Raw genomic sequence first — 23,692 nt, 5'->3', positions numbered from 1 at the left:
CATCCTGACTTTCCAGGAAGCGTCTTGAACTCAGACCACAGCCTTGATCAACAAGGCCGGGGCTTGGGGCACTAATCTTTAGTATTTAGGGTGTGAGAGAACTGAGCGTGTAAGACTGCATGGATTTAACAATTGACATAAATAGACCATGGCAGAGATGAGACCCACACCTGTTCTTCCATCTTCTGGTGCTTTCTCAACTGTGAGACAAGCAGTCCTCTTGAAAATACTCTGAATTTATTTTGCTAGCTTTCAGGCCTGTCTGATGCTGCTTCTCCCCATTCTTCCTTCCTCCTCCCTGCTGTATTACACAGATAAACATTACACAGATAAATGCCAGTAAAATTCATAACAGAGATTTTGTAAGAGACTGTTACCTGATATTATTTGCAGACAGCCAGTTTTAATATTTAGACAAGAAACCTCATTTTACAGGCTAGTCCATGCACCGGGCTACCCTGAAACAGTTGCTCCATGCATATTTAATATAGGCATTGCGATAAAACAAGTGCTTATATGTGAATCTATTCAGGAATAGCTGTTGTGCTCTAAATTCAATTTTTCTTTCAGTTTTTTCTTTCAGTTGTAGATTAAGCCTCTCACTTATACCCACTAGTTAAGAAGTGAACTCATTAGCATGCCACCCACTATGTCTGATAACCTAACCAACACCTGCGATCTCAGTCAGACTCAGCTCAAATTCACTCTTAGCATTATTTGTCAAGATTATTCATAGAATACATTTGCATAAGTTCCCAACAAGCATGTACTGGACACCCAGACTTTTATGGAATACTTGACTGGAAATGACTGGTGTGCAAGAGTGTTGTCTTCCATGCAAACCCTCTAGGTGCTCCTGGGGGTTCCTCACTTCAAGAAATAACAACACGCTTGAATCTTATATGCACAAAAATGCACAAAAGCCTGAGGAAACCCTTTGTTGGTTGGACAAGGACAGTCACCTGCGATCCACAGGGAAGGTCCACCTAAAGCACTTGGGTGGCTGCCTAGTGTGAAATTTAAAAAAAATGCACCATTCCCCTTCGTTCACAGGGGAAATACAGTACCTCACCACCTGACCTTCCTGAAGCTGATGTTTGGAAGACCCTTGCTGATGATGATTCAGGTAAGATATTATCTGGTTTTTTGCATTGGCTGCATTACTTGCTGTTAGGGGCATGGCTGGTTGTTTTCTGGACACTGGGACCATACAAGATATCCTCATGACATTCAGTGGTCAGCGTGTCTCAGAGCTAAACAGATACCCGCACACTGGCATAGATACCTTCTTGGTCTAGTACTGCCCTGTCTGCCTGGGCATCAATTGGAAAGGTGTAGTCTTTCACCACATGGCCAACCCCTTACCTTCCTCCAGCTTCTTTCTCCATGTGGAGGCTCTTCAGTGGTCCCTAGTCTTGTTATGTGGGGCCACGTACTCCTTCGGGTGTGACTAGAAGTGCATCCATCACAGGACCAAAGTGCAAGTGACCTGCATCATGAGCTAGGCGTGTGCAGGCAACTCTGCTCTCCTGCACCCAGGCACATGGGTATGTCTGTCACACAGCATGCACTGGTCAGAAGCAGCTGTGTTTGGCTTGCATAATGGATGTAGTTGCATGGCGGTGGAAGGATTACAAATCTGAGGGAGCTGGAGCAGCAGGGAGTTGTTTGTTGGAGCAATGAGCAGCTCCACATCTGGGAACAAGTATTGGGTTAACATCTGGCTGAGAAATTTTGGTGGGTTGGATGCATCCAGGGGCACAAGATTTGTGATAGGAAAGGCTCCCTTCTGCAAGTACAACAGCCTTTGTATTCCTTAATTACTTCTATGTAGGAAAGTTTATGGTCTCTTTGACTGAACTTTGTTAAATAAAAAGTAGTTGGCAAGATGAATGCTTTGCTTTTGCATCTAAAATCCTACTGCTAATTAGATGTTATCGAAGCAGGAATGTGCTTTTTTTCCCCCCTTTTTCCCTGGCTAAGTAGTCAGTTCAAATATGTTTTCACCCTTTTATCTACAGTACTTTAGTTTGGGGAATAGTGAAACCCTGCACATGTTTTCTTGCATGCTCAGACCAATGTGCAAAATCGGAAGTTGTGCTGGCCTTAATTTACCCAGTGCTTACGTGGCCTGTGCTCTCCTCTTCCAGATTCCTCCTGAAGGATCTACTGCTGGTTGATGGGAAGCTGCTGAAATGCATTGTGCCACAGCAGGAGCACAGAGTAGCTTGGGACTCTTGTTCCTCTTTGGAGGTGAAGAATTGACAAATCTGAATGGACACACCACAAGCAGTAGAGTCTGGGGAACATGGAGAAAGATCAGGACCCCCCAGTAGTGTATGAGACTTTGAAGAATCGATCCCAGAGGATGTGCAGCTAGATATTAATGTCTGTGTTTTGTAAGAGTGATAGCTTTGCCATGCTTTCCTTGAGGACCTGGCTGAGCATCCAAAGAGGAGGTATATGCTGTCACCTCCAGCGGAGGCAGGATGGCCCATGCCACCCTATCTGTTCTGGTGCTCTGAGCTTCTCTGCATGCTATGCCATCACCAACACTTGTTCCCGTAGGAGTTTTTGCTGCCCCTGTGCCTGGCAGCTTCAGTTCTCCTTGTTTGCCCTTTGCTCTTCTCCTCTCATGTACTTGGACACGGGGACAGTTCTCAGTCATGCTAATGGGTTTGCTTCAGCCCCGTATGTTGGTGCTTCCCTCCTTAATCCTTTTGATGTCTGGCACAGGTGCGGAGGCTGTGGGCTCTGCTCTCTGGCCAGGGGCTGGCAGTTCAGTGAAGAGCCATTGCCAGGGTAACTTTGGCCTGTAACACAGTTCTCTGGGCCCCTGCAGCTTTATGGGTGAGGAGGCCCATCAGCCTGGAGGTTCATTTGCAAAAGCACCATGGGTGAGAAAAAGACCGCTACATCAGGCTGCATTTATTTTGAACCTGAGGGCCTGCTGCGTGTCAGTCAAGGCAGTTGTGCAGGTCCTGGCTCCAGGAGTGTCGTCTTGTAGTCTTGCTATCTGCAAGCTGTGAGGACCACCTCCTGGGAGGCAGTTGGCTCTCAGTCCCTGAGGGCACTGGGGCTCTCCAGGCTGGGCTTGCTGGGAGCTCTCCTGGCTGTCTGAAAGCACCGTGGTGCCGTTTGGCAGCCCAGGCAATGGCATAAATTTTCTATCCTCTTATCTCAAACAGTAAAGCGAATACAATAATGGAGGGAGGAAGGAGTGAGGCAGCTCAGGGGAGAGCTCTGTTCTCGCAGAGGGTTGCGCTGAGCACACAGGCTCTCGCAGTGCATGCAGAGGGGTTTTTAAACCCTGGGATCCCTCTTGAATGCTGGTAAGGGTACCTCAGCCTTGTGTGGGAAGCAATGGTTTCTGTGTGGCTGCAAAGCGTTGTGCTGGGGCTGGTCCCTCCTTGCTGCAGGGTGGGGGAGAGACTGAGCAGGTTTTTTTTGCACAGAATTTTAAACTGCTGCTCTGCTGTTCTCTCTCCTGGGTCGATGGACACTGCAGACCCTGAGTGAAGGTTGCAGTACCGTAGCTTGGTGCGATATCACCTGCCTGTGGGTGTAGTAGGCAGGTTGGTGGCTCCAGGAGGAAAAACACCACAGCTGAAGCAGTGGCCTGTGGTTCCCCCATGGACACCGGGCCCTCGCTCTGGGACACCACTTTTCCCAAAGTGTTGTTTCCCATCTGTTCCTTGCCAGCTCTCAGCAGTTTCTGTGCGCGCCCACCAGAGAGCAACACCGGTACAGGGTTGTTGTCTCCAGAGAGACAGAGAGAGGAATGGTAGGTTTGCATGGGAGGCCAAATCCATCTTCCCTCACCCCTTCCAGCCCTATCATCTCATTCCAAACCTGACCTGAACGGTACATTTGGCCCCACTGTGCATGCTGAGTCCTGGGCAAGTGGAGCATCCTGCCAGGCAGGGAGGATGTGCTGCCATGTGAAGTCTTGGCAAGAGGCAAATCCCCTGTCACCTCCAGGGAAGGGCCATGCTGGGAGTTATCCCGGAGCATCAGTCCAACGCACAGGGTGCAAGTAGGGGTTCAGACAGCTTATAAAACTTGGATGGGTAAAAAATCTAGTGCTCCATGCAGTGTCCTCAGTAAGTGCACAGATAAGCTGTGCTCATCTTGTAGAATACTTTAGGCTGGAAAAGACCGTAACATCGAGTCCCACAGATATCTCAGTGGATATCTTTGGTGCTTGAACATGTAGTTGGGTGTCTTAGTGTGGTTTTGTGTGTGAGATACCATCCTAGCAGTTGGTGTTCAGGGAAGGCAGAAACCTGCACTTTTCATGCATCTGCAGACTTTGCAAGTGTCGGCTGAACTTCAGTGCTGACGTGAAGTCCCAGGGCAAGCAGTCACATCTGGGCTTAGAGGTGGGGCTCAGCTATGCAACATCAAATATCTTACCTGAGCTACTTGTGTCAGGAGGGAGGGACAGAGTGGACTGATCTTGTCTGGGGCAGATGCACAGTGCAGAGGGATGTGTTGCCTGCTGAAGGACCCGTCCCTCTCCTGGGCTTGGCTTGAGCCAGAGGAGCAGTGTCCATGTGTTGGTGGTGGGTGCAACAGCCCGGGGCACTGCTGAGCCAAGCCCCAGTGCTTGCAGAAACGGGCTTTGAAAGAAAGCTGAGGGAAGAAACAACTCCTTGCTATTTTTACCCTTGCACCAGCCCCCAGGGATTTCGATTGACAGGATTAGTTATGAAGCCAATATTATGAGTTTAACTATGAGTGAAATAACACAAGTTCTGTGGGAAGCGGAGTAAAAGAGGCAATTATACAGTAGTTTAATAACAGCACTCTGATGGCTGGGTAGCTGAAAACTTACAGTTGACAGTAATTAGATTTTTTCATTCTTCCGGTTAAATAGCTGTAAAAATTACAACAGAAACTCATCCGTTTCTCTCTTATTCCATGCTGTTTTCATCATCCAGTCCATGCCCATTTGGACTTCAGATCATTATTTTATATGCTTTTAGTGTCTGGTTTTTTGCATGTCTTCTATACCAGGACTTAATGTTGAAAATGCAGAAAGCACTAAGACTAAAGGGGGTGGCAGTAACACTTCTGGACACCAGAAATCCAAGGGATGATTAAATGGACAGTGGGGGCTTCCAAATTGACTCACCCTGAATAATAGCCGCACTTCTAAGCATCTATACTGTAGAAGTTATTCCAGATCATTTAAAAGTACAGTAAAAAGAAGCTGTTAGAAATTAAGCATTGTTTTGCCTGCCTGTTACTGTAATGTGCCATGTGCAGATAAACAGGAAGGAGGGGAGTGCTGTGGTGCATCTGCAGTCTGCATGTCAGTCGCTCACTGCCCTCGCCTCCCTCGTGGGGTACGAGTCGACGTAGTGATCTGGTTTTGGGCTTCGCTCCCACCTTGGCCTCTGTGGCTCTGTGCTGGGATGGCAGCGTGGCGGGGGGGAGTGTTTGTCAGCTGGCAAAGAGTTGGACTTGCGCTAGTTCAGGCAAGGACCTGCATGGTCCCACAGGTCTGCAGGGCATCTTCTCTTGCCAATCTTTGCTCTTGCTCCGCAGCCCCACAGTGCTGCAAGGTGCACCGATGTGCTGGCAGGCTGGGGCCAGATGGTAATCTGGTCTCCCTGTCCTTTACATTCCAAATGATGTTACTTGTCAGCTGCCCTCCTTTCAAGCACTGTCCTTTTCTATGTCTAGACAGCAGTGAGTTTTATGCCATAAAAACTTGAATTACTTTAGCAACTATCTATTTCCAAACTTGCAGGGTAAAACCTGATGAGCCAGCAAACGTGTGGCATTTTAGCTGCTTATGATCATAGCTCGAAAGCACTACACAGCACAAAGGAAAGAGCTCTCGGGTTTGCTCTCATCGTTGAAAGCTCAGGATGGGATATTTGCTTGGAGGCTAAAAGTATTCTTCCTCTTGCTCTCCTTTTATAATGTAAAAGAGCCAGGTATGATAAATGATATCCTGGTCCTGATACTGTGAAGGCGATTGAGTGTGAGGTTTTGCTCTGCAGCTTTGGTGCCTCGTGGGATCTCTGACACATGCAATAAGTGTGCTCTGCAGCAGCACACCCGACCTCACAGCAGAGCATGTCTCTCATTTTATTTCTTTTCCTCTGCCATGACAGGAACATCACAGTTCAACTTCAAACTTGTTTTAGTTTTAAAACACTCTGGAGATGCCCAGAGCCATTAGCAGGACAAAGGCCATCTCCAGGTATGCTGCTACCCCATTTGCTTCTGCTTGTCGACAAAAATATGCTGTGCTCTTGGCAGATGCAAATGCTCCAGATGGTATTGGGAAAAGCGCGAATGAAAGATTTGATTCCAGCCCTTCCTCGCTTTAATAAAAAAAAAAAAGGATCTACTAGAGATATGAACAGGATTTAAGGGGCCTGTAAAATGCATCCCTTCTCCTTTCTCCTACCCCTGACTATGAGCTTGTGACCTTCAGCTCACCCGTGTCATTGGAAGGTATGCTGCTGGTCATTGCAGTCTGCCATCCAACACATGTGACTTCCAGCATGCCATTCTGGTGCTCGTAGTCTGTAAAAACTGGATAGAATCTGTTAATCAGGTGTCCAACTGTCTCAGTGGTGGGGTTGGTTGCCAGTTTTGGGCCAGGTGGACAAGGTAGCGAGTGGTTCATGGGGTCTTGGCACCTGGCCATGTACTGGCCACAGCCCTTCAGTGCCTGCTGACCAAATATTCCTTCATGCCCTGGGTTCCCACCACCCTCAGCATAATTGCAGCAGGGGCATCTTGTGCCTCAAAATGCCTGGTGCTGCTGTTGGGCTTTGCCTGCTCCCCAGGTAGGCAAAGTCTTTCTGCAAAGCCATGGTGGAAGAGGAGGGAAGCTGAAAGGAGTCACCCTCTGGGGTTGGTCCAACACATGGGGCACTACCTGGACCTAAATTTGGCTTGGAAGGATGAGGGAGAGGTGATCTGTCATCTTCCCCATTAGCTCCATCTGGAATGGCATGTGTGCTCCCCGTCGTGTGCTGTGGTGATGCTCATACAGTGCCCGAGTCACCACCCTGCATTAGCTTATTCCAGCACATTTCCGTGTTACAAAGTTAAATCCATTTTGCAAATTGCTGCTGCACTAGTAATTGAATTGAGGGGTGGCTTTTTTTATTGGTTTTTTTTTTTCCTTCCCTTCTTCCCACTGGAGTAAATCAGGAATAAGTCAACAGAATCAAGCCCCTAGTGCTTTCAGCAACATGCTCATTTAAATTGGATGCAAGAGGGTGTCTGTGTTTACATTTGGCCTGCCAAGAATCTCTGTTTCAAAAACTGGCTTACATAATATGTCAAAATTGGTTTACTCATTAGCATTGCAAACTGCGTGAAACAAGCCGCAGATTGATAAACTCGCAGCAATATTTGCATCCAGAGCTGAACAGCACAGGGGGAGGGGAAGTTCATTAGGAAACGCTCCATTTCCACAAGAAAAACAAATGGTTTTCAGTTATATATCTCAGACTTCGTTAATTTTCTGTCTTCCCAAATTTAAATAAAGATTGAGAGGGAAACGTGGAGATCTTTGTTGGCAAACAGGCACCCCATCTTAATACTTCCTGGACTGGTGGGTTCTTTGCAGCAGTATCTCCAGGTTGGCTGACTCCCCTCTTTTTTTTAGCCAGGGCTGCAGCCCCTCTGCCAGGCTCCCGACTGCTCACACAGCCACTGCTGCCTTGATTGATATTTTCTCTACAGCACAGGTGCGATGGAGGCTCTGATATTACTAAATGTGAAGCGGGCACAGCTGTAGTGGCATGGTGCAAAGGGCCCATGGTGGTGCTGCCTGCCCCTACCTTAGCCTGCCCAGGGTGAGTGTGGGTGCGATGCAGCCTCGGGCGGAGCTGAGGACCGTGATGCTGAAGGAACTCCAGCTCAGGTCCTCCATGGCAGGACAAATAAAACTTCATCTCCACCATGCCATGTGTGATTTTGCAGGCATCTATAAAACCAGATGCACACATGCAAGCATAAACAGGGCTCCCAGTGTAATATGAGCAAATATGCTAAGAGTAAAGCATCAGCAATGAGAGGGTCTATGTGCAACCGGTGCTTTCGGGCTCCCACCATGTGGGCTTTAGGTACCCTGTAGCAGGCTGTGGGAAGAGATGCAAAGCATGGTGGGGAGCTGAGAGAAGAGCAGCCCCATTTCATGCTGTCCTTTTGCAGATGCTGCCATCACTACTGCTGTACCCAGGGCAGGGAAGGCTCTCCTCAGGCTGCAGACCTTACCATTACTGGTGTTGCTGCATCCCTTTTAGCTACGTTGGCCGTGAACAGGCGCGGGATTAAATCTCTTTAGGCCCTCGAGTGATGTAGCAAAGCTGGTGGAAATCTGCTGGATGTGTACAGCTTTTCAGTAGTATCTAAAGGAGTTTGGGGATTAAATCTCATGAAGCTTTTCAGTCTGCTTTGAAACTACCAACTTAAAAATCAAAAGCAGAAAGCTGTGATACAGCACAGAGAGAGGCATGGCATAACTGTGCTGGCATTGACAGCAGCTGGTTTTGCTTGGTGGTACCAAGTGTCCCGTCTAGAATTTCAGATGAATTTTTGCAAAGGAATCTAACAAACCTGAAGAAAGCACCAGCCTGCAGTGCTGCAGGGTCCGCCGCAGCCCGACAACTGTTTTGCCTTGTCAGCAAACGCTGACACATCTGCTTTCAGCAGTATTAGACCCGATCCACAGAATTCATGGCACGTTACTGGTTTGGAAAAAAAGCAGGCTTTGATCTCCTTATGCTGTGGAGTCTGTTTTGCAGCATTGTTTGAAGGAGCTGTATGACAAGATGGGTCATCACCTGCTGCAACACATCATGCTTTAGCTAAAACTGCGTCCTGCAACCCGGCATCTCGCGCAGGTGCCCAAGTGGGCACTTGATTTGGAGGGCTAAGACACAGCAACTCCCAGAGGCACCTCTGCAAAACTATTTTAGTGGATGTTTTCCAAAGTTTTCAGAAGACTTTAGTGAGTTTAAGTAACAGCAGTTGTGTAGCTGTGGGAAGGGAAAATAAAATTATCTCACTGGAAAATGAAAATGAGAGGTGTTTGCATTTCACTTACTGTCACACCTTGCAGCAAGAAGCTGGTCACCATGAGATACAGCATGTTTCGGTGCCAGCTGGAGAGCTGAATGCAATGAAAAAGGCCACGAGCAATGAGATGTCTCAGCTGGGGAGCTCAGGCAGGCTGAGCATTCTCCCGCCATCCTCTGCCAATGTGTGGGAGCAACCCAGGTGCCCACAGACTGGCAAAGAGCTCTCCCAGGGGTGTGGGAGAGCCAGCATCGCCCCTTGTGCTGATGCAGTGGATGGTAAGTTTTGTGTGGTCCTCAGTCACCTTTGCCCACGGCTGGCTTTTTATTCGTGTTCCCTTTTGGGTCTGCGTTATTCCTACAAAACCTCCTCCATGCCTTGTCTGGGCTGGTCTGTCTTTTCCAGAGATGGTAAGGGAGGAGGACTGCGACGCGTGAGCCCTGTCCTCGAGGAGGAACGTGTGTTGGCCAATGCAAACCAGGCAAATGCCAACACACTACCGCAGCCTGTGTGGTCTGCGCGTGGCTGCAGAGTGCAGTTCCCGCGTGGATAAGGCATCAAAGGGCTGCTCATGGTGCAGTGGGAGACAAATGCTGCCCAGCTCTGCAGACCAAAGGTGGTGAATTGTTTAATCTTTGTGGTTGGGACTCGGGCAGTATGCACAATAGCTGGCAAATGCTTTCATGTGCGTTCAAATGCACCGAGCAGCAGAGCAGTGCTTCAGCCTGGAGAACTGTCTCAGCACCACAATGTTTCCTCATTACAGCATCAGCTGGCATCAGGCTGTACCTGTTGGAAATGGGGAGCCGCACCGTCAGCAGTGACGTCTGTCAGCGTGGCAGCGTGGCTCCTGCTCGTGGGAAAGGGGCCTGGAGGTTCAGCGCTCGTAAAGGGCTGCTGGAATCTCCTCTGTGCCTGGATTGTGCTACAAGTGCAAGCCCCGAACAGAGAGACTGAATTATCAGATTAATTCAGTCTCCTTGGTTTTGTCTTCAGGATTTTCCCAGTGAATTCCAGCTCTTCTTGCACAGTGTAAATCCCAAGATGCTGGGGAAAAGCAATTGTGCTCCAATTTTGCTGCGTAGAGAGCTGTTGTCACCCAGCAGGTGTTTCTGTATACCAGCATGTAACTTCTGTCTCCAAATAAAAGAAGTTCACCTTGCGTCTCATCTGTTAAGTCACAAGTATTTGAAAATATTTGATGCAGTGTGTAGGAAAGAGGGCAAAACAGCGATAAACCCAGGGCTGATAAATAAATAGCGTGAAGCGTGATTCACAGTCTCAGTTACACCAAACGGCGCTGGGGCGCTGGGCTGGTGATGACGGAGGCTCACAGGGTAAGCGCACAGCCGGGCACCTTGCAGAGAGGGATCTGTGGATCCTCTTAACGTGCTGATGTCCTGAACGCAGAGCGGAGGCACGGGACTAGCCTGAAACCCCTCTCGTGAGGAGGTTTGCTGTGGCAGAGCCTGGGGTTTCCGTCTTTGTACAGCTGCTGGCAGGGAGAGCAAATGTGGCATCTGTCGAAAGAAGTGGCGTGCATTTGCCACCAAGGTGTCCTACCTGCAAGCAGGTGCCTGCATGTTGGAGGCAATGAGCTTACCTCCTCCTACCTTCTTCCAACACACACAGGGGCACAGCAAAAGGTTTTTTTGAGTGGGTTAATAACACAGAAGTTTTCCCTTTTGGCGCAAGGGCACCCATGGGATTCCCACAGGTTTTGTCTGATACACAAAAAGGGGCAAAATCTCAAGTTCCAGGGAGATGCTTTGGAGGTCTGGTCCTGTGTGAGCACAGGAGGAACTCGGTGCACATTAAAGTATGGGGGAACTGAGAGGTCTTTTCCCCTTTCAGGATGGGCTCCTTGCTGTAGCTGCAGGACAGATTCCTGAAATGCTCTGAAAATATAACAGAGTCCAAAAAGCCCCCAAACCCAGCAACAAAGACGCGCTGCCCCGATGACACTCTGTAAGTGCCAGAGGTTTGGAGGCTTTTTAAGCTTAGTACAACTTTAGCCCAGAACTGTGAACTGTTCCTTTCCTATAGAGCACGCACAAGGAATAAAGTGATGCTGCATTAGCGGTGGGGAGGAAGGGGTTGCATCTCAGCCTGCTGTGGTGGTACCTGCACCACAACAAAGCAATCAGCTTCTCACCGAGGGGAAAGTACTCGCTTTCTCCACTTAGGCTGTGTGTAGTCATTGTCTAATAATATGAGCGTTTTGCCATCCCTCTGCAAATAAGGCTGAGGCTGCTGCCTGATTGGTATATCATCTCACTTTCTCTCGGCATTGATTTTCTTGCTCTCCTTATTTGCTTCATAAAAAGCGAGGCAAGGAGCTAGCGCTCGCTTGCTCCCTCTCCCTCCCTCCCTCCCTCCCTCCCTCCCTCCTTCCCTCCCTCCCTCCCTCTCTCTCTCCTGTGAGAAGCTTTTGGGAGCCTTTATTTTTAGTATGAGACAAACCTTGCTTTATTTCAGGAGACACAAGTTGGATTATAAATCCTTTTGTAAATGTGTATGGTGATATTTGCTCCGGTAAGTTATATGCTTCTCTATCTATTTCTGTAAATGTACTGTTTGGGGGAGAAGCGGGGCTTTACGAGAATCATGAAGCCCACAAAATTGTTTTTAGGTTTGGTTTCTTTCTACTCTCATGCTGAGCCCAACTGTTCCATGGTTTTTCAATACGCTGAAATATTTTTGGTTTGTATTTTGCTTTGCTGAGGGGGGTGCCTGCTTTGAAAACTTGTTTTGCACTTCATTTTACAGCTGAAACATGGAGAGTGAGGATTAAAGGGAAGAGGAATTCTGATTTATCATGTTCATTCTGGCATTTTAAATAAAGGATGCCTCAAAATTAATGCAGCAATATTTGATATAAAAAGAATCAGCAAGATCTATTTAATATTGATCAAGCTGAAGTATGAATATCTGACTGCATGTTGCCTTAGAAAGATCAATCTAAAGTATGGCACGTTGGCAGCAACATGCTCCTCATCAAAATGTAGTAATGAAATAAAGAAAATCTTTAAAGTAATTAAGAAAATAGCCTCTTTTTCAGAGTGTAACATCATTAATACAGGTTGATAGACTGTTGCTCTGACTTTTGCTCCTTGCCTCTGCTTTGTACAGCTCAGCAGCTTCATTCGTCAGCGATCTCAGCTAACTTGGAGACCTCTTTGTTACCTGTAAATAATAGCGAGGTGCAGTTATTTATCTCCCCGCGGCATAGCTCCTGGTGTGCTTTCCAGGCAGTACAAGACAGTGATTGTAATAGTGCGGCTGAGGAACACAAAATGTATAGCTGTAATACTTTTAGACTGCATAATAAATACTTGAATTTGCAGCTCTATATTAACTTATTTATTGGCACTTTGATTCTTTCATACTTGCATCATATTCATGGGAGTCGATCTCTTTGGTGTTGCAGAAGTCTTTAAAAACTCCAGCTGTAGCACAAGCTGGAGCTGCTGTGACAACATGCTGGAGTAAATACCTGCTTAGAAAATCAACATATTACACCCAGGATAATCTGCCTACTCTCATGATACCAGGGTATGCTAATAGACATATAAAGTGTACTTTAATAAGATGTTAGAAGACTGTGACTGGGTTTATTAAACCCACAGAAGAAGGTAAGGATGTTGTGTCTGCCAGTCCAAGCTAAACTCTTCCAGAGAGGAATTTCAAATTGGCAATAACTGCTTAGTCATTTTGTTTTTTTCAAAACAGAATAGTTGCCCTTGCCTGAGGAGGGGCTGATGGGACTATTTTGTGGTGTGCCCCCCCGCAGTGGGCTCAGGAGCTCTGCTGGGCTCTGTGCTGTGGCTGCCCAAGCCCTGGCCGGGCAGGAGCTGGTGCTGCAGCTGCAGCATCCGATGGGCAGCCAGCTGGGCACAGGGCACTGCACAGGCAAGTCCATGAGCTCGGTTCTGCTTCCTTCCCAGGAGTGTAGGTAGCAGGCACTCGGTTCAGTGGCTTTTTGGTATTTGCATGACTGCTGTTTCATAAGGACCATATATATTTATACCAGCTGCATAACTTGAATGTATGTGCTCGGCACAGTGTCAGAGAACATGGTACATAACAATAATTGCCTTTTTTACAGTTTAACTCCTCAGGTGTGGAGAACATGGGTGTCTGAGCAGTGCACATCACACACTTTCTAGGTATAATCCTTCTCGCTTGAGGACAGCACTAAGCATTTCTACTTTGCTGAGCCTTGGTGTCTGGCTCAGTGCAGTGTCCTCCAGGTGAGCAGAAGGATGATGGTCAAAGTGCACATTTGAGTAACCCTGGAGGGGAAGGGGCTGGATAGCATGAACTGAGGAGCACGATTGCTGCTTCCTACCCTGCAAAACTACAGGCCTGGGGCTTCTGTGCCATGTAACTCATCATAGCAGGGGTGCCAGACTGCCCTGAAAGCTCGGCATGCTGCGGTTTGTTAAGAATCTGGTTCAGTTCATCTTAATAGCTTTGAAGCAGGAAAAGTGACCAGGGATGGTTGGTCTGACTGCAGGAAGGCAGGGGGCAGGTCTCACCCCTGTCCCTGAAGGCAGGTTGCCAGCAGCCAAGGGAGTGTAAGGCACAAAGTGAATAATGTGGTTAAGTCCATTACTGCAAGACTTTTCCTTGGCGGAGGAGCTTGTGGCAGAGCAGAAATGATCCCCTCAGCCCTACATGCCATCTCTACAGGATACAGCTGAGACAGACTCAGGGGAACAGGAGAGCTTGCCCTGCTCCTCATGCTGTGCATACAAAAGTCGTCAGTCTTCATCGTTTTCCATTTGTTGCCTTTTGCCCGTCCTAGCTTTGCAATGTGTCGTGCTCCTTCATCTCCAGGTACTTGGTAGCAGGTCTGGGGGTGGCTTCTCCCCAGTCCAGCAACCCCAGCCACCACTGGCCTCTCGGGCCTTGGAGCAGCCCCCATCACCTCCCCACGAGCGTGACATCCTCTCTGCAAGGTGACCTCAGGGCTTGCTTCACAAGCTCCAGGGCTGAAGATGTGAGATTTGTGCCAGTGGGATGGAGGAGTTGCTGTCCCTTCCTAGCAGGTGCATCAGAGTTTGAAAGGAGTTTGAAGCATTATTTTAGGCGTGTCTGGATCCTCGGGAGCTTCTTTTCCTTTGAGATCTGTCTCCTCGGCTGCTCCTCTAGCAGCTCAAACAGTTCCTAGAAAAATTCCTTAAACTCTTTAAAAATTGATTTCTTAAATATCTGGCTCCTCTTGAATGCCAGATACTCTTTTTTTAGCCAAGTCCTTGGAAGACTTAATGAGTACTTTCCTCACCTCTGTTAATCCTGTTCAGATCAATAGGGGCTCCACAGGGGGAAAGGTATACGTGTTGATATTGGATAGCAGCTGCCTGTCACTGCTGGTGATGGCAGGTGGTGTTTTATCCTTCATGTCACTCTTGATTAGGAGTTCCTGTACAATTATATGACCATTTTTTTTCAGCGAATGTTTCCCTGTACATATTATGGCAGATGGCAACTTGACCTAGAGTTTGGTCTTTCCTGATTCTGCCTTTGGGCTCTCTATCCCGCAGCAAGCTGAGCACAAGTCGTTTCAAACAGTAGCGTGGTACACCCTCATAAATACAACGCATTTGTGTGTGGTGGGCTGAGGGCTCAGCCCAGCTAGTCTGAACTGGGGTCCCCAGGTCCCTGCCTGAGCTCTGTCTGTGCGGGTACCACCACGGGATGCAGGCGTGTGTGAGGGCATGAAGAGAGCTGAGGACTGGGGATGGGCAAGAGGCACATCCCAAATCAGTGCACCCCTGCCTCTTCATCTAAAGCCAGCGTGGGCAGCCTGATGTAAGACGAAGAGATGAAGCTACTGCCTGCCAGCACAGCACATGCATGTCCGTAGGCAGGATGCAGTGTTGCTAGAGAGCCCAGGTGAGCCCGAAGGAGAGATTTAGCTCCTTGCCAGGGCATGCGGTGGCATAGCCCCAGCCCTGAAGAATTTGGAAGGGGCCCATCAGTGTGCCTGGGCTGCAGGCAAGGTTGGGGCTGGGGACACACACTTCTGCCTGGGCTTGCAGAGACAGCGGCAGCAGAACTGTGGACTGCTTGCTCTGTTTTTGTTTAATTCGGTGTCCAGTGCAGATGGAGGGTCTGACTCTACCTATCCTTAGTTCGCAAATGTGATGGTTGCCCTTCACCTGAAAGGCTGTTCAGAGCCCTTGAACCTGCAGTGAGACTCCTTGGTAAGTGAGCTCTGGGGCTGGAGACATGGCGATACTGTGAAACTCCAGCCTTCCTCTCCTGTCATGTACAACCTCTTATTTTGAGGAAAAAAAAAAAAAGAAAAAAAAAAAGAAAGAAAGGAAAATGAGAAGGATGTGCTGGGCCCTTCTGCAGAGACAGAGGAAGAGACAGGTGATCAGCATGGGGTGCCGTATCTGCAGTGCTGTGCCTTTCCTCTCCCCTCCAAACCGCCGGGTGCTGGTGCTGTCCGTCCGTCCGTCCGTCCGTGCTGTGCACAGGCTGTCTGGGTGGAGGGCTCTGCGCCACCTGAATGGCTGCGCAGCGGCTCATCTGTCACTAAACTTCCTTGGCGCCGTGGCAAAGCAAATATGCTGCAGCAGGCTGGAAAGCTGTAAACATATGGGCACTAACAACAGATTAAGTGAGTGATTTAGTCTAAGGGGCTTGGTAGATTACCATAAAATGTATCTTAATTAGAAAAGCAATCAAACTTGCACAGAGTCAATGAGGATGAAACGTCCCTGCTGGCAATGGTGAGCTGTCTGTCCCCCACGCCAGGGGACGGGGCTGGTGATGGATGTATCTCAAGCCCACTTTGGGGGGTTTGCTGTGGTTTGCCCAATCCAGCTATGAGTGGAGGGTGCCCTCATGCTGAATTATTTGTTCTTTGACCCACAAGACCATCCCGCGAGCTGCTCAGAATGAGACTGATGGTGAACTCAGTCTCCTTTAACAGCATTAACAAACCAGAAACTGCTGAAGGAGAAAGAACAGAGCATTTGCACATTTTCCTTAAAACTGTGTGCAATTACCCAAAGATATATTCAAGTGTTTGCCATGTATAGCACAGATAGTCCCAGATAAAGGATTGGGGCTTCTAAGTGCTACCATAACACAAATAATTAATAAGTCTATCTCCCTCACTGTGTCCTCATCTTTCTAGTGAGTGTGGCCATAATTAGCTTTCACCTGATTCTCAATTTATAGCGTGTTCAATTGCTTTTTTCATTCTGCTTGTGTTTTCTTTGCTCCCTTATTTTATTGGCCATGGTTTTATTCCACAGGCCTGAATCTACAGATACAAAAAAGCTAGATAATCATCTCCAGCAGTGCAGATACAAAGATTGCAACAGCCAAAAACATATTGATGCATTATTGGTTTTGTACAAGTGCTTGCTTTATTCTGGGGTCTGGGAGGATTTGAAGTACATTGTGAAGTGGCACAGAAGATGTCCAGCAGCTACTAGCAGTTGAGAGAGAGAAAAGGATGCCTGGTTATTTCAGAATTAAGTATTTTGAACCATGAAGGAAATGAAGAACATTAGACAAGGTTTTTGCCAAGGTTTTTTTGTTATCTTTTTGTGTGTTTAGAAGCAGGTATGGCTGCAGATTTCAGGGAATGTGAATGAAAGGGCAAAAAAAGAAGGAGATAGGCAAGAGTTGTGGAGGAGCACAGTAAGAGGGATGATGTACAGGAAAAAGAACAGCTTAAGCTGTCCAGGTGAAGCATGTCAAGAGTTAGGGAGATAAGGAATATTTTTTTTTTTCAGTTTAAGGACACTGTTATTAGCATTTCCTAAAAATGTTCATGTTTAGGTATTGCTTCTTATGATTAAGTGTGGGGAAGGAGAGCAATGCCATCTCTGGGGACAGAGTATACGAGGAGTGGTGGAAAAGAAGAGGAAAGGGAGGTTTTAATTTTAAAAATGTTTCTTGCTCAAAATGTTCCCTGTGAATTCCCAGAGCTCAGCAAGGCAAACATTCATTTATAGCCCATCATTTTAATTATTAGAAAGGAAATTATTTTTACCATGTGGGCTGATAGTTAGCCAGGAGCAAATTCTTCTTCCAGCCTTTTGCACAGAGGCGGGTGCCTAGGTTGGAGCCAACTCCAGTGGAATTTTCCATCCAAAACTGGTTTGAGATGAGCCAACGGGTCCCACGTTTGGGTCCCACCTGCACAGGACACTGGGCAGAGCTCCAGTACAGAAGGCTCAAGCCATCCTCCATTGTCAAAGGTGCCATGGCGAGGCTGGGTCTGGAGCAAGAATGGGACATCTGTGATGGTTGGATTAATGAAGCACACCCCTAATGGACTTCTGTGGCCAGGGCTGGGTGGTCCCTGCGGGGCTTTGCAGACATACTGCCTAGAAAACCAGCCATGCTTTTCCAAAAGCAGAGCTTTGCTTGCCAGTGGTCCTGCTTGTACAGGTGTTGTGGGGCTGAAATAAAGGTTAAAAATGGCCAGACGTTGTCTGAAAGAGTGCTGTGCTGGGTGTGGAAGAAGGATTGGAGGTCCCAGTGCTTAGCAATTTGAAAGCACTCTTAAATCCTCACGGGAAAATCTGTTGAGCCAGATTATTAATCCCAAGGGTTTTCAGGATTCCTTCCCAAGTGAAATAATTTTCACCCATTTCCTTAAATGTGCTTCAGAAAGGAGACAGAGCCGAATGCAGGCATGCATGCGTGTGGGGCGGGCGTGTGGAGAGGCGGCAGATGACACCAGATAGCTACACAGCAGTGCAGGAAGCTGCAAGGAAGCTACTAATGGCCTCTGATGAGCACGGATGTGATAATAATGAGGTTAATGCCCTTTCATTCACCCAGAATCATCTTAACGAACGTATAATCCCTGCTAGTCAATGGGCGATCATTAGGTCATAAATAATACAGTGTGACTGAAGGACAGGAGCCTTTCCTGTAATTATCATTTTCGGTCGGTGCTGACATGGGGAGGGTTTTGTTGCAGCCCCCATGCTGTGCCACGCTGCGGGGACGGAGCTGTCAGAGCATTTTCTGGTCAGAGAAATGCTCCCACCTCTTGCTTCTGCTGTGCGTATCTGTCATCAGAGCAGGAAAATGCTCCACTGGAGCCCGGGTCTACCAGGTAGTGCTGGGAAAGAGGAGCTGAAGCTAATGGAAAGAACAAAGACACAAATTAGATAACAAAGCAATTGCAGCAGTCATCAGGTGGTGCTGCCAGCGGCTTCGACCTGCCCAGTGCTGCCTGATGGGGATGCTGGGAGAGCTGGGGATGGGGTTGGCTCTGCAGGTGGGAGAGGTGCCTTGACCCAGCCCAGGGCACACGGTGTGTGCATCGTGCACAGCACTGCTTTTGCAACCTGGTTTTGCAGTCCCCTGCCATTCAATGCTGCGTCGGAGGAGGTATGGTGTAGTCTTGGTTGTTATTGAGCCCCTGAGGCTGTATTGACATCAGGGGTTTAGCAACATTACGTTTGGGGGCACTTTCCCTTCTCAGAGTGCTTCCCGTGTGTAGATGTCAGTCAGCCATAATGTAAATTCCTGTGTTCATTAGAGGGAGTAAATCCTACTTAGTAATAACTTGGATCATGCTCTGTATGCATTTATCGTGGGCCATTTTAAATCCAGATGCTTTTAAATCCACCAAGTGAGCAAGGAAATGAGCAACCGTCCAACCTTTTTTATTTTATAATTAAATGTTTACACTTGTTACACAATAAATCCCATATAATCAGCTTGTTAAGCCTGCACAAAATCTGTATTTTCAAGAGGAGCAGGAACAGAATTACATTTATGCATGAACCTGAGTGTGTGCTGGGTTGCTGAACCTTACCTGTTAATAAAATAAGAAGATTACCTGTGAGAAAACCTCTCCTTTACCTGACCATGGCTTTCCTTGCTTTTCGACTCTGGTGGTCATAGGTGATTGATGCCAAAGCAGCTCATGAGATGATGTGGGCACACGGCGGGATGGCTGGCACGAGCAAAAGGGAGGGGACCCAGGCTGGGGGTGGCTGTTCTCCCGGGCTGGCACTCGCGACGCTCTGGGCACTGTTGCAATGTGGATCCTGGTAGAGGCCACCACGGTTGTCTTTTTTGCTAGCAGTCTAGGACTGGAAAAGTATTCAGGCCCAAAAAGGAGCGCATGTCTCTGCTGAAGTGATATATGTCACAACATGAGTTATTCAGGGATCATATGTACAAATCTAAACAAATCTGTCCAACTTGGGCTCCCACCTCCTTAAAAGAAGAGAGTACAAATGTGGAGTTGTAGAGACTGCAGAGGAAGAGCTGTAGCTTCCAGACTGCTCTACAGCTGGGGAAAAGAAAGGTCTGCAGGCTGTAAAGGCAGTGAAACCATCACTCTGTGATACATCCCGAATGAAGCACTGTGCACCCAGTAATTACCCCCGGTACTCTTCAATCTGCTTGCAGCAAGTATCAGTGTATTTTGTTTCATAGAAGACCTGTTGCCAATCTGTCAATGTCCATGTGCAGAAAGCAATTTGTACAATAAATAAAAAAAACCCTTCAGGTCCTTGTAAATGTCTTCAATTATCTCAAACCTTTGACAAATTGTTAGAGGGGCTGGAAGAGCTTAGCATCTCTGCCCCACTTGTGTAAGTAGCTTTGTCTCTGACAACTTTTCATTTCACTGAGTCCAAGAAGGGATGCGCTAAATATGTCTCTATTTTCTGCTTGTTAACTCTTCCATGCATGCTGCCAATGTTAGCATTAGCTTTCAACTTTATGGCTGACCCATTAAATACTGGATGAAACACATCTCATCAGCTTGCATTACATTTTGAACTGAATAAATAGGAAAGGCATTACACAGATTCTGTCTGGCCATCTGGAGGAACAATGTTCTTTACCTCAATGAATGGCTATCTAATCCTCTCATATACAGTTGTGTTTTATTCTATTAAAATATAATGAGAAAAGACTACCATGCCATTATGTGGTGGATCTAAATGGGATTTTTAGAATAATCAATGAAAGATGAATAAAAAAGATAACAGTTTTCTTCGAAGAAAAAGAGAGAAAATTGTCTCCTTGGGATTAAAGTATTGTAGAACCAAATTATTATAACATGATCTTTACTCACTAAAAATACCCCAATTTCATTTCCATAAATCTTTCCATTAAGAATCAAATTAAGTATTTTTTTTCTTTAAAAAATGCAAAACATTAAATGAAATGCTGTGCTTTAAACAGAGGATGCTGCAGGGTTCCTGCCCACTGTGGGGTCAGGTCTTTCTGTCCAGCTGGTGGCATTGAGGGCTGCTCTCTGTGGGGTGCCCTAAAATCCAAAACAGAGGTTTGCTGCTGCAAACACCCTGGCGAAGTCCCCAGCCAAGTGGGGACGTTTCGAAGTTGGTCTCCTCCAGGCGGGTCTCACCATCCCGGCCACACAGCGTGCATAAGAAAGGGCCTCATTCGCTTAGCTCAACGTAAAGCCATACAAAATTGTTGATGCAAAAATTTTCCTTCAGCACAACTGCAGCCACATTTCCATTCCCCTTTCAGGAGACGTTGGAAACATTACGTTTGATAGCCAGGTGCAAGCTATGAGGTGCTTTGTGTGAGATCTGGACAGGTTGTACATCCCCATCTCCAGCATGGTGACACCAAAAGCCCTTTCCCAGCTGCCACCACATCCTGGCGGTGCCCGTGGTCTGCAAGTGCCTCCTGGTGCGGGACAGGCGCCTGAGTGGTCTTTCAGCAGAGTGCTACAACCGAGGCACCGCTGGGGATTGATGTCTGGGCAGACATACAGTGTTCCCCAGACGGGGCACGTGTGGTTCTTCAAGCCCCAAACTCCATGATGTTCCCTCATCCCTGGACTTTCTCCTCCATGCAGACCAGGTCTGGGCAGGCACAGGATTATTCTTTGCAATGCTGCTGTTTATTTGTAAGGGGGCACACTAAATCCCAGCAATTAGCGAACAATTGCTTTAGGGTTTATTTCTCAGTAGGAGCAGAATATATTGCAGCTTTCTCCCTGTATAGCTGTTGGAAGAAAATGACTCCTGCTAGTCATCGCCTACCCCTCCCAGCATTGCGTCGGCTGCGATGCTATCCAACTCTAATTCATCAACCAGTCAAGTTGATATAATTAGGAATCCCAAAGTCAATAATCTGATAATCTCCAGTGCACAAAGGCTTGTATGTAGGAGAAGTGATTCCAGGAAGTCTGCAGCTCAGATTTGAGCAGGAAAAATGCCAGATTTTAAAAAAGAAACAGGCAGGGACCTGGAGGAGAGTGCTTCCTAATCCTTCACTGGTGACATATTTTGGGCCATCAGCTCTGCAGTAAATGTTTTCCTGTACAATCATTTAGTGCCTTTGAATCATCCTTTTACAGTCTTAATAATAATGTTCAGTTACTGGTTCTGCTCTATAAATAAATAATCTCAGTTTAATGAGACGCTCTGCAGGGTTAGCGATGCTGGCTGCGGGGACCTGTCTCCAGGGCCCTCGGAGCGGCGTGCTCCCTCCCCACTCTCACATGCGCTGTCAGCCACGGTGAGCGGCAGAAAGTGTAAAGCAATATAACATTTGGCAAACATTTTGCAGTCTCTTTATTATGGAGATCCAAAGAAAGGGAAGTCTTACATCCAGAAATGATGCCAGAAAATTAGGTCTTTGTAAAATACTTTGAATGTGTAAAATGACTAATAAAAGAGTAGGCGTTTCAAATATTTCAGGTTGCTCTTTAAAAGTGTCAGGAGTTCCCCTCGCCTTTCCAATGTTAGGGCATGAGTGGGGGGGCCAGGAGGGACCTCCTGGGGAAAGCACCCAGCAGGTTCATTGCCATTTTCCTTCCTCAGCCCCAAGTGAAAGTGTTGAAGACCAACCCACATAGTGAGTTACGTGTCCCTCACAGCGTGTCTTCAGCCACTACAGCTTAACTCCAGGCGAGACGGACAGGGTTTCCTTTTAAGATCTCACCGTCCTGGAGAAGTGGCCAAGGAGCCCTCAGGCGAAGCGAGGATCTGCCCTTTGCAGCGGTGGGGGGAATTCGGGATGCATCTCCAAGTCAGCTCTATCTCATCAGCCATCGAGGTGCCAAAGGCTGCTGCACGGGGCAGAAGTGCTCCCAGGAAAAGCAAGTGGCTTATATAAAAGTTTCATCAATTTTAAATGACAGTGTTATCTTCCTAACAGGATGTTTTAGCTGTAACATGCTCTGCATAAGCCTTTTAATTCGCCTTGTCAGGAACCCTTCTGCCTTCTTCTGGTGCACACATAGAGCCTGTCGCTCAGCAGGCATTGAGAGGAGTTGTCGGAAAGCCAAGCACAGAGAAGCAATGGGAAATCAAACCATTTTTCCTTTCCGCAGTGGGATGAGTGATGTCTGGGGTCACAGGCTGAGGCACTGCCAACTGTCTAATGCACAGCTGGGACTTCAGCTCCCCCAGGGCATCCCACGCCCTGAGCCCCCGACCACCGAGGACAGCTGGGCGGGGAAACGAGGGGACCACCCTTGAGTCTGGAGTCTGGATAAGTAACAGCTCCTGAATACTGAATTAGAGGATCCATTGCCATTGAGTTGAAGCCTGGCATCAGAAGAAGGAGGTCTTCCAGCTGATCCCATAAATCAGCTGATGAAGCTTTGTCTGCCCTGAGCTGGTGTGAGAAGCACATGCTCTGCGGGAAATTATATTGCTATTTTTTCTCAATGTGCTAAGGAGCCAACTGATATTTAAAACATGCAAATCTGGTTTGACAGTGAAGGCTGTTTATTATTGCACAGTACCATAATAAATATAATTTCTGTTGATTAAGTTAGACTACGGGATTTACCCGACTTCCTTACAAAAATTTACCAATAGCGGAGGCCAAGGCTGCAAGTTAATAGAGGGAATATCACCATAACTCGAGCAGAGGATGGGGTGTTAATCACCATACAGAAAGGCATTGCGAACTTCAGAGATGTGCTGCTTCATTAGGGATGTGTCTGAAACCATGTGGAAGAAGGGTGATCTTCCAGCCAAGCTGAACTGGACATGGGAGATGCGCATTGCTCCGGTCAATGCCAGGCAGCACAAACCATGCCTCTTCCTCTCCCTCCCTTTGGTCTATGCCCTCACCAGGTGGATTGGTAAGTGCTTCGACAGTGCACATCAAACAGTGTGATGCTTGCTTGAGGTGTTAGCCCACATCAGCCGTGGACTGCTGATTCAGGCTGGGGAATGGGCATTTTCCATTTCCCGCAAGGCTCCAGACAGGGGCGAAGCCACCAACCTCCCCATTGCATCGCTGTTGCAGGAGGGACGGGGTGTGCAGAGGATGGCTGGGCTTTGCCCTGCTCCCATGCCAGCGGGCAGGAGCAGCCCAGCATGGCCACAGCAGCAAGATTTGTTGCCTCAAGGGCACCGTGTTTCTTGCGGCTGCTGCTCCTCTGGGAAAGGCAGGCGCAGTACTGGCTGTCAGGGCTGAGCTTTGAGAGGCAACAGCCATGTGATAACCAGAGGTAACTCTGTGCTGGGGAGATTTATCTAATATGGAGGGGAAAAGCAATGTGCATGCATACTGCAGATGGGACTAGAGCTGAGTGTGGATTTATAGGCAAAGAGTAAATAGGAACGTAGGGAAAGGCTTTGCCTTTCTTCATAAACTTTTCAATTTCAGAGAGGCCAGATTCAATAAAATT

The 23,692-nt window shown here is 47.6% G+C and overlaps 1 protein-coding gene across 2 annotated transcripts in view; it reads left to right on the top strand.

The window, feature by feature from the left end:
- The window catches only part of SYNPR (synaptoporin), a 112,831-nt gene that overhangs the window by 54,827 nt on the left and 34,312 nt on the right, over positions 1–23,692 (top strand). Inside the window, exon 1 of one of the 2 annotated variants that reach the window (XM_064453571.1) lies at positions 11,458–11,592. The exons of the other annotated variant lie outside the window; for it this stretch is intronic. Within the exon in view, the coding sequence (XP_064309641.1) occupies positions 11,569–11,592 (24 nt within the window). The 5' untranslated portion in view covers positions 11,458–11,568. Of the gene's footprint in view, positions 1–11,457; positions 11,593–23,692 lie in introns of those variants that run through there. 2 annotated transcript variants of the gene reach the window in all.

This window comes from Phalacrocorax carbo, chromosome 6, assembly GCF_963921805.1.
Source record: "Phalacrocorax carbo chromosome 6, bPhaCar2.1, whole genome shotgun sequence".
NCBI lineage: Eukaryota > Metazoa > Chordata > Aves > Suliformes > Phalacrocoracidae > Phalacrocorax > Phalacrocorax carbo.
The sequence above is the reverse complement of the archived record's forward strand: the minus strand, read 5'-3'. Positions and strand labels throughout refer to the sequence as shown.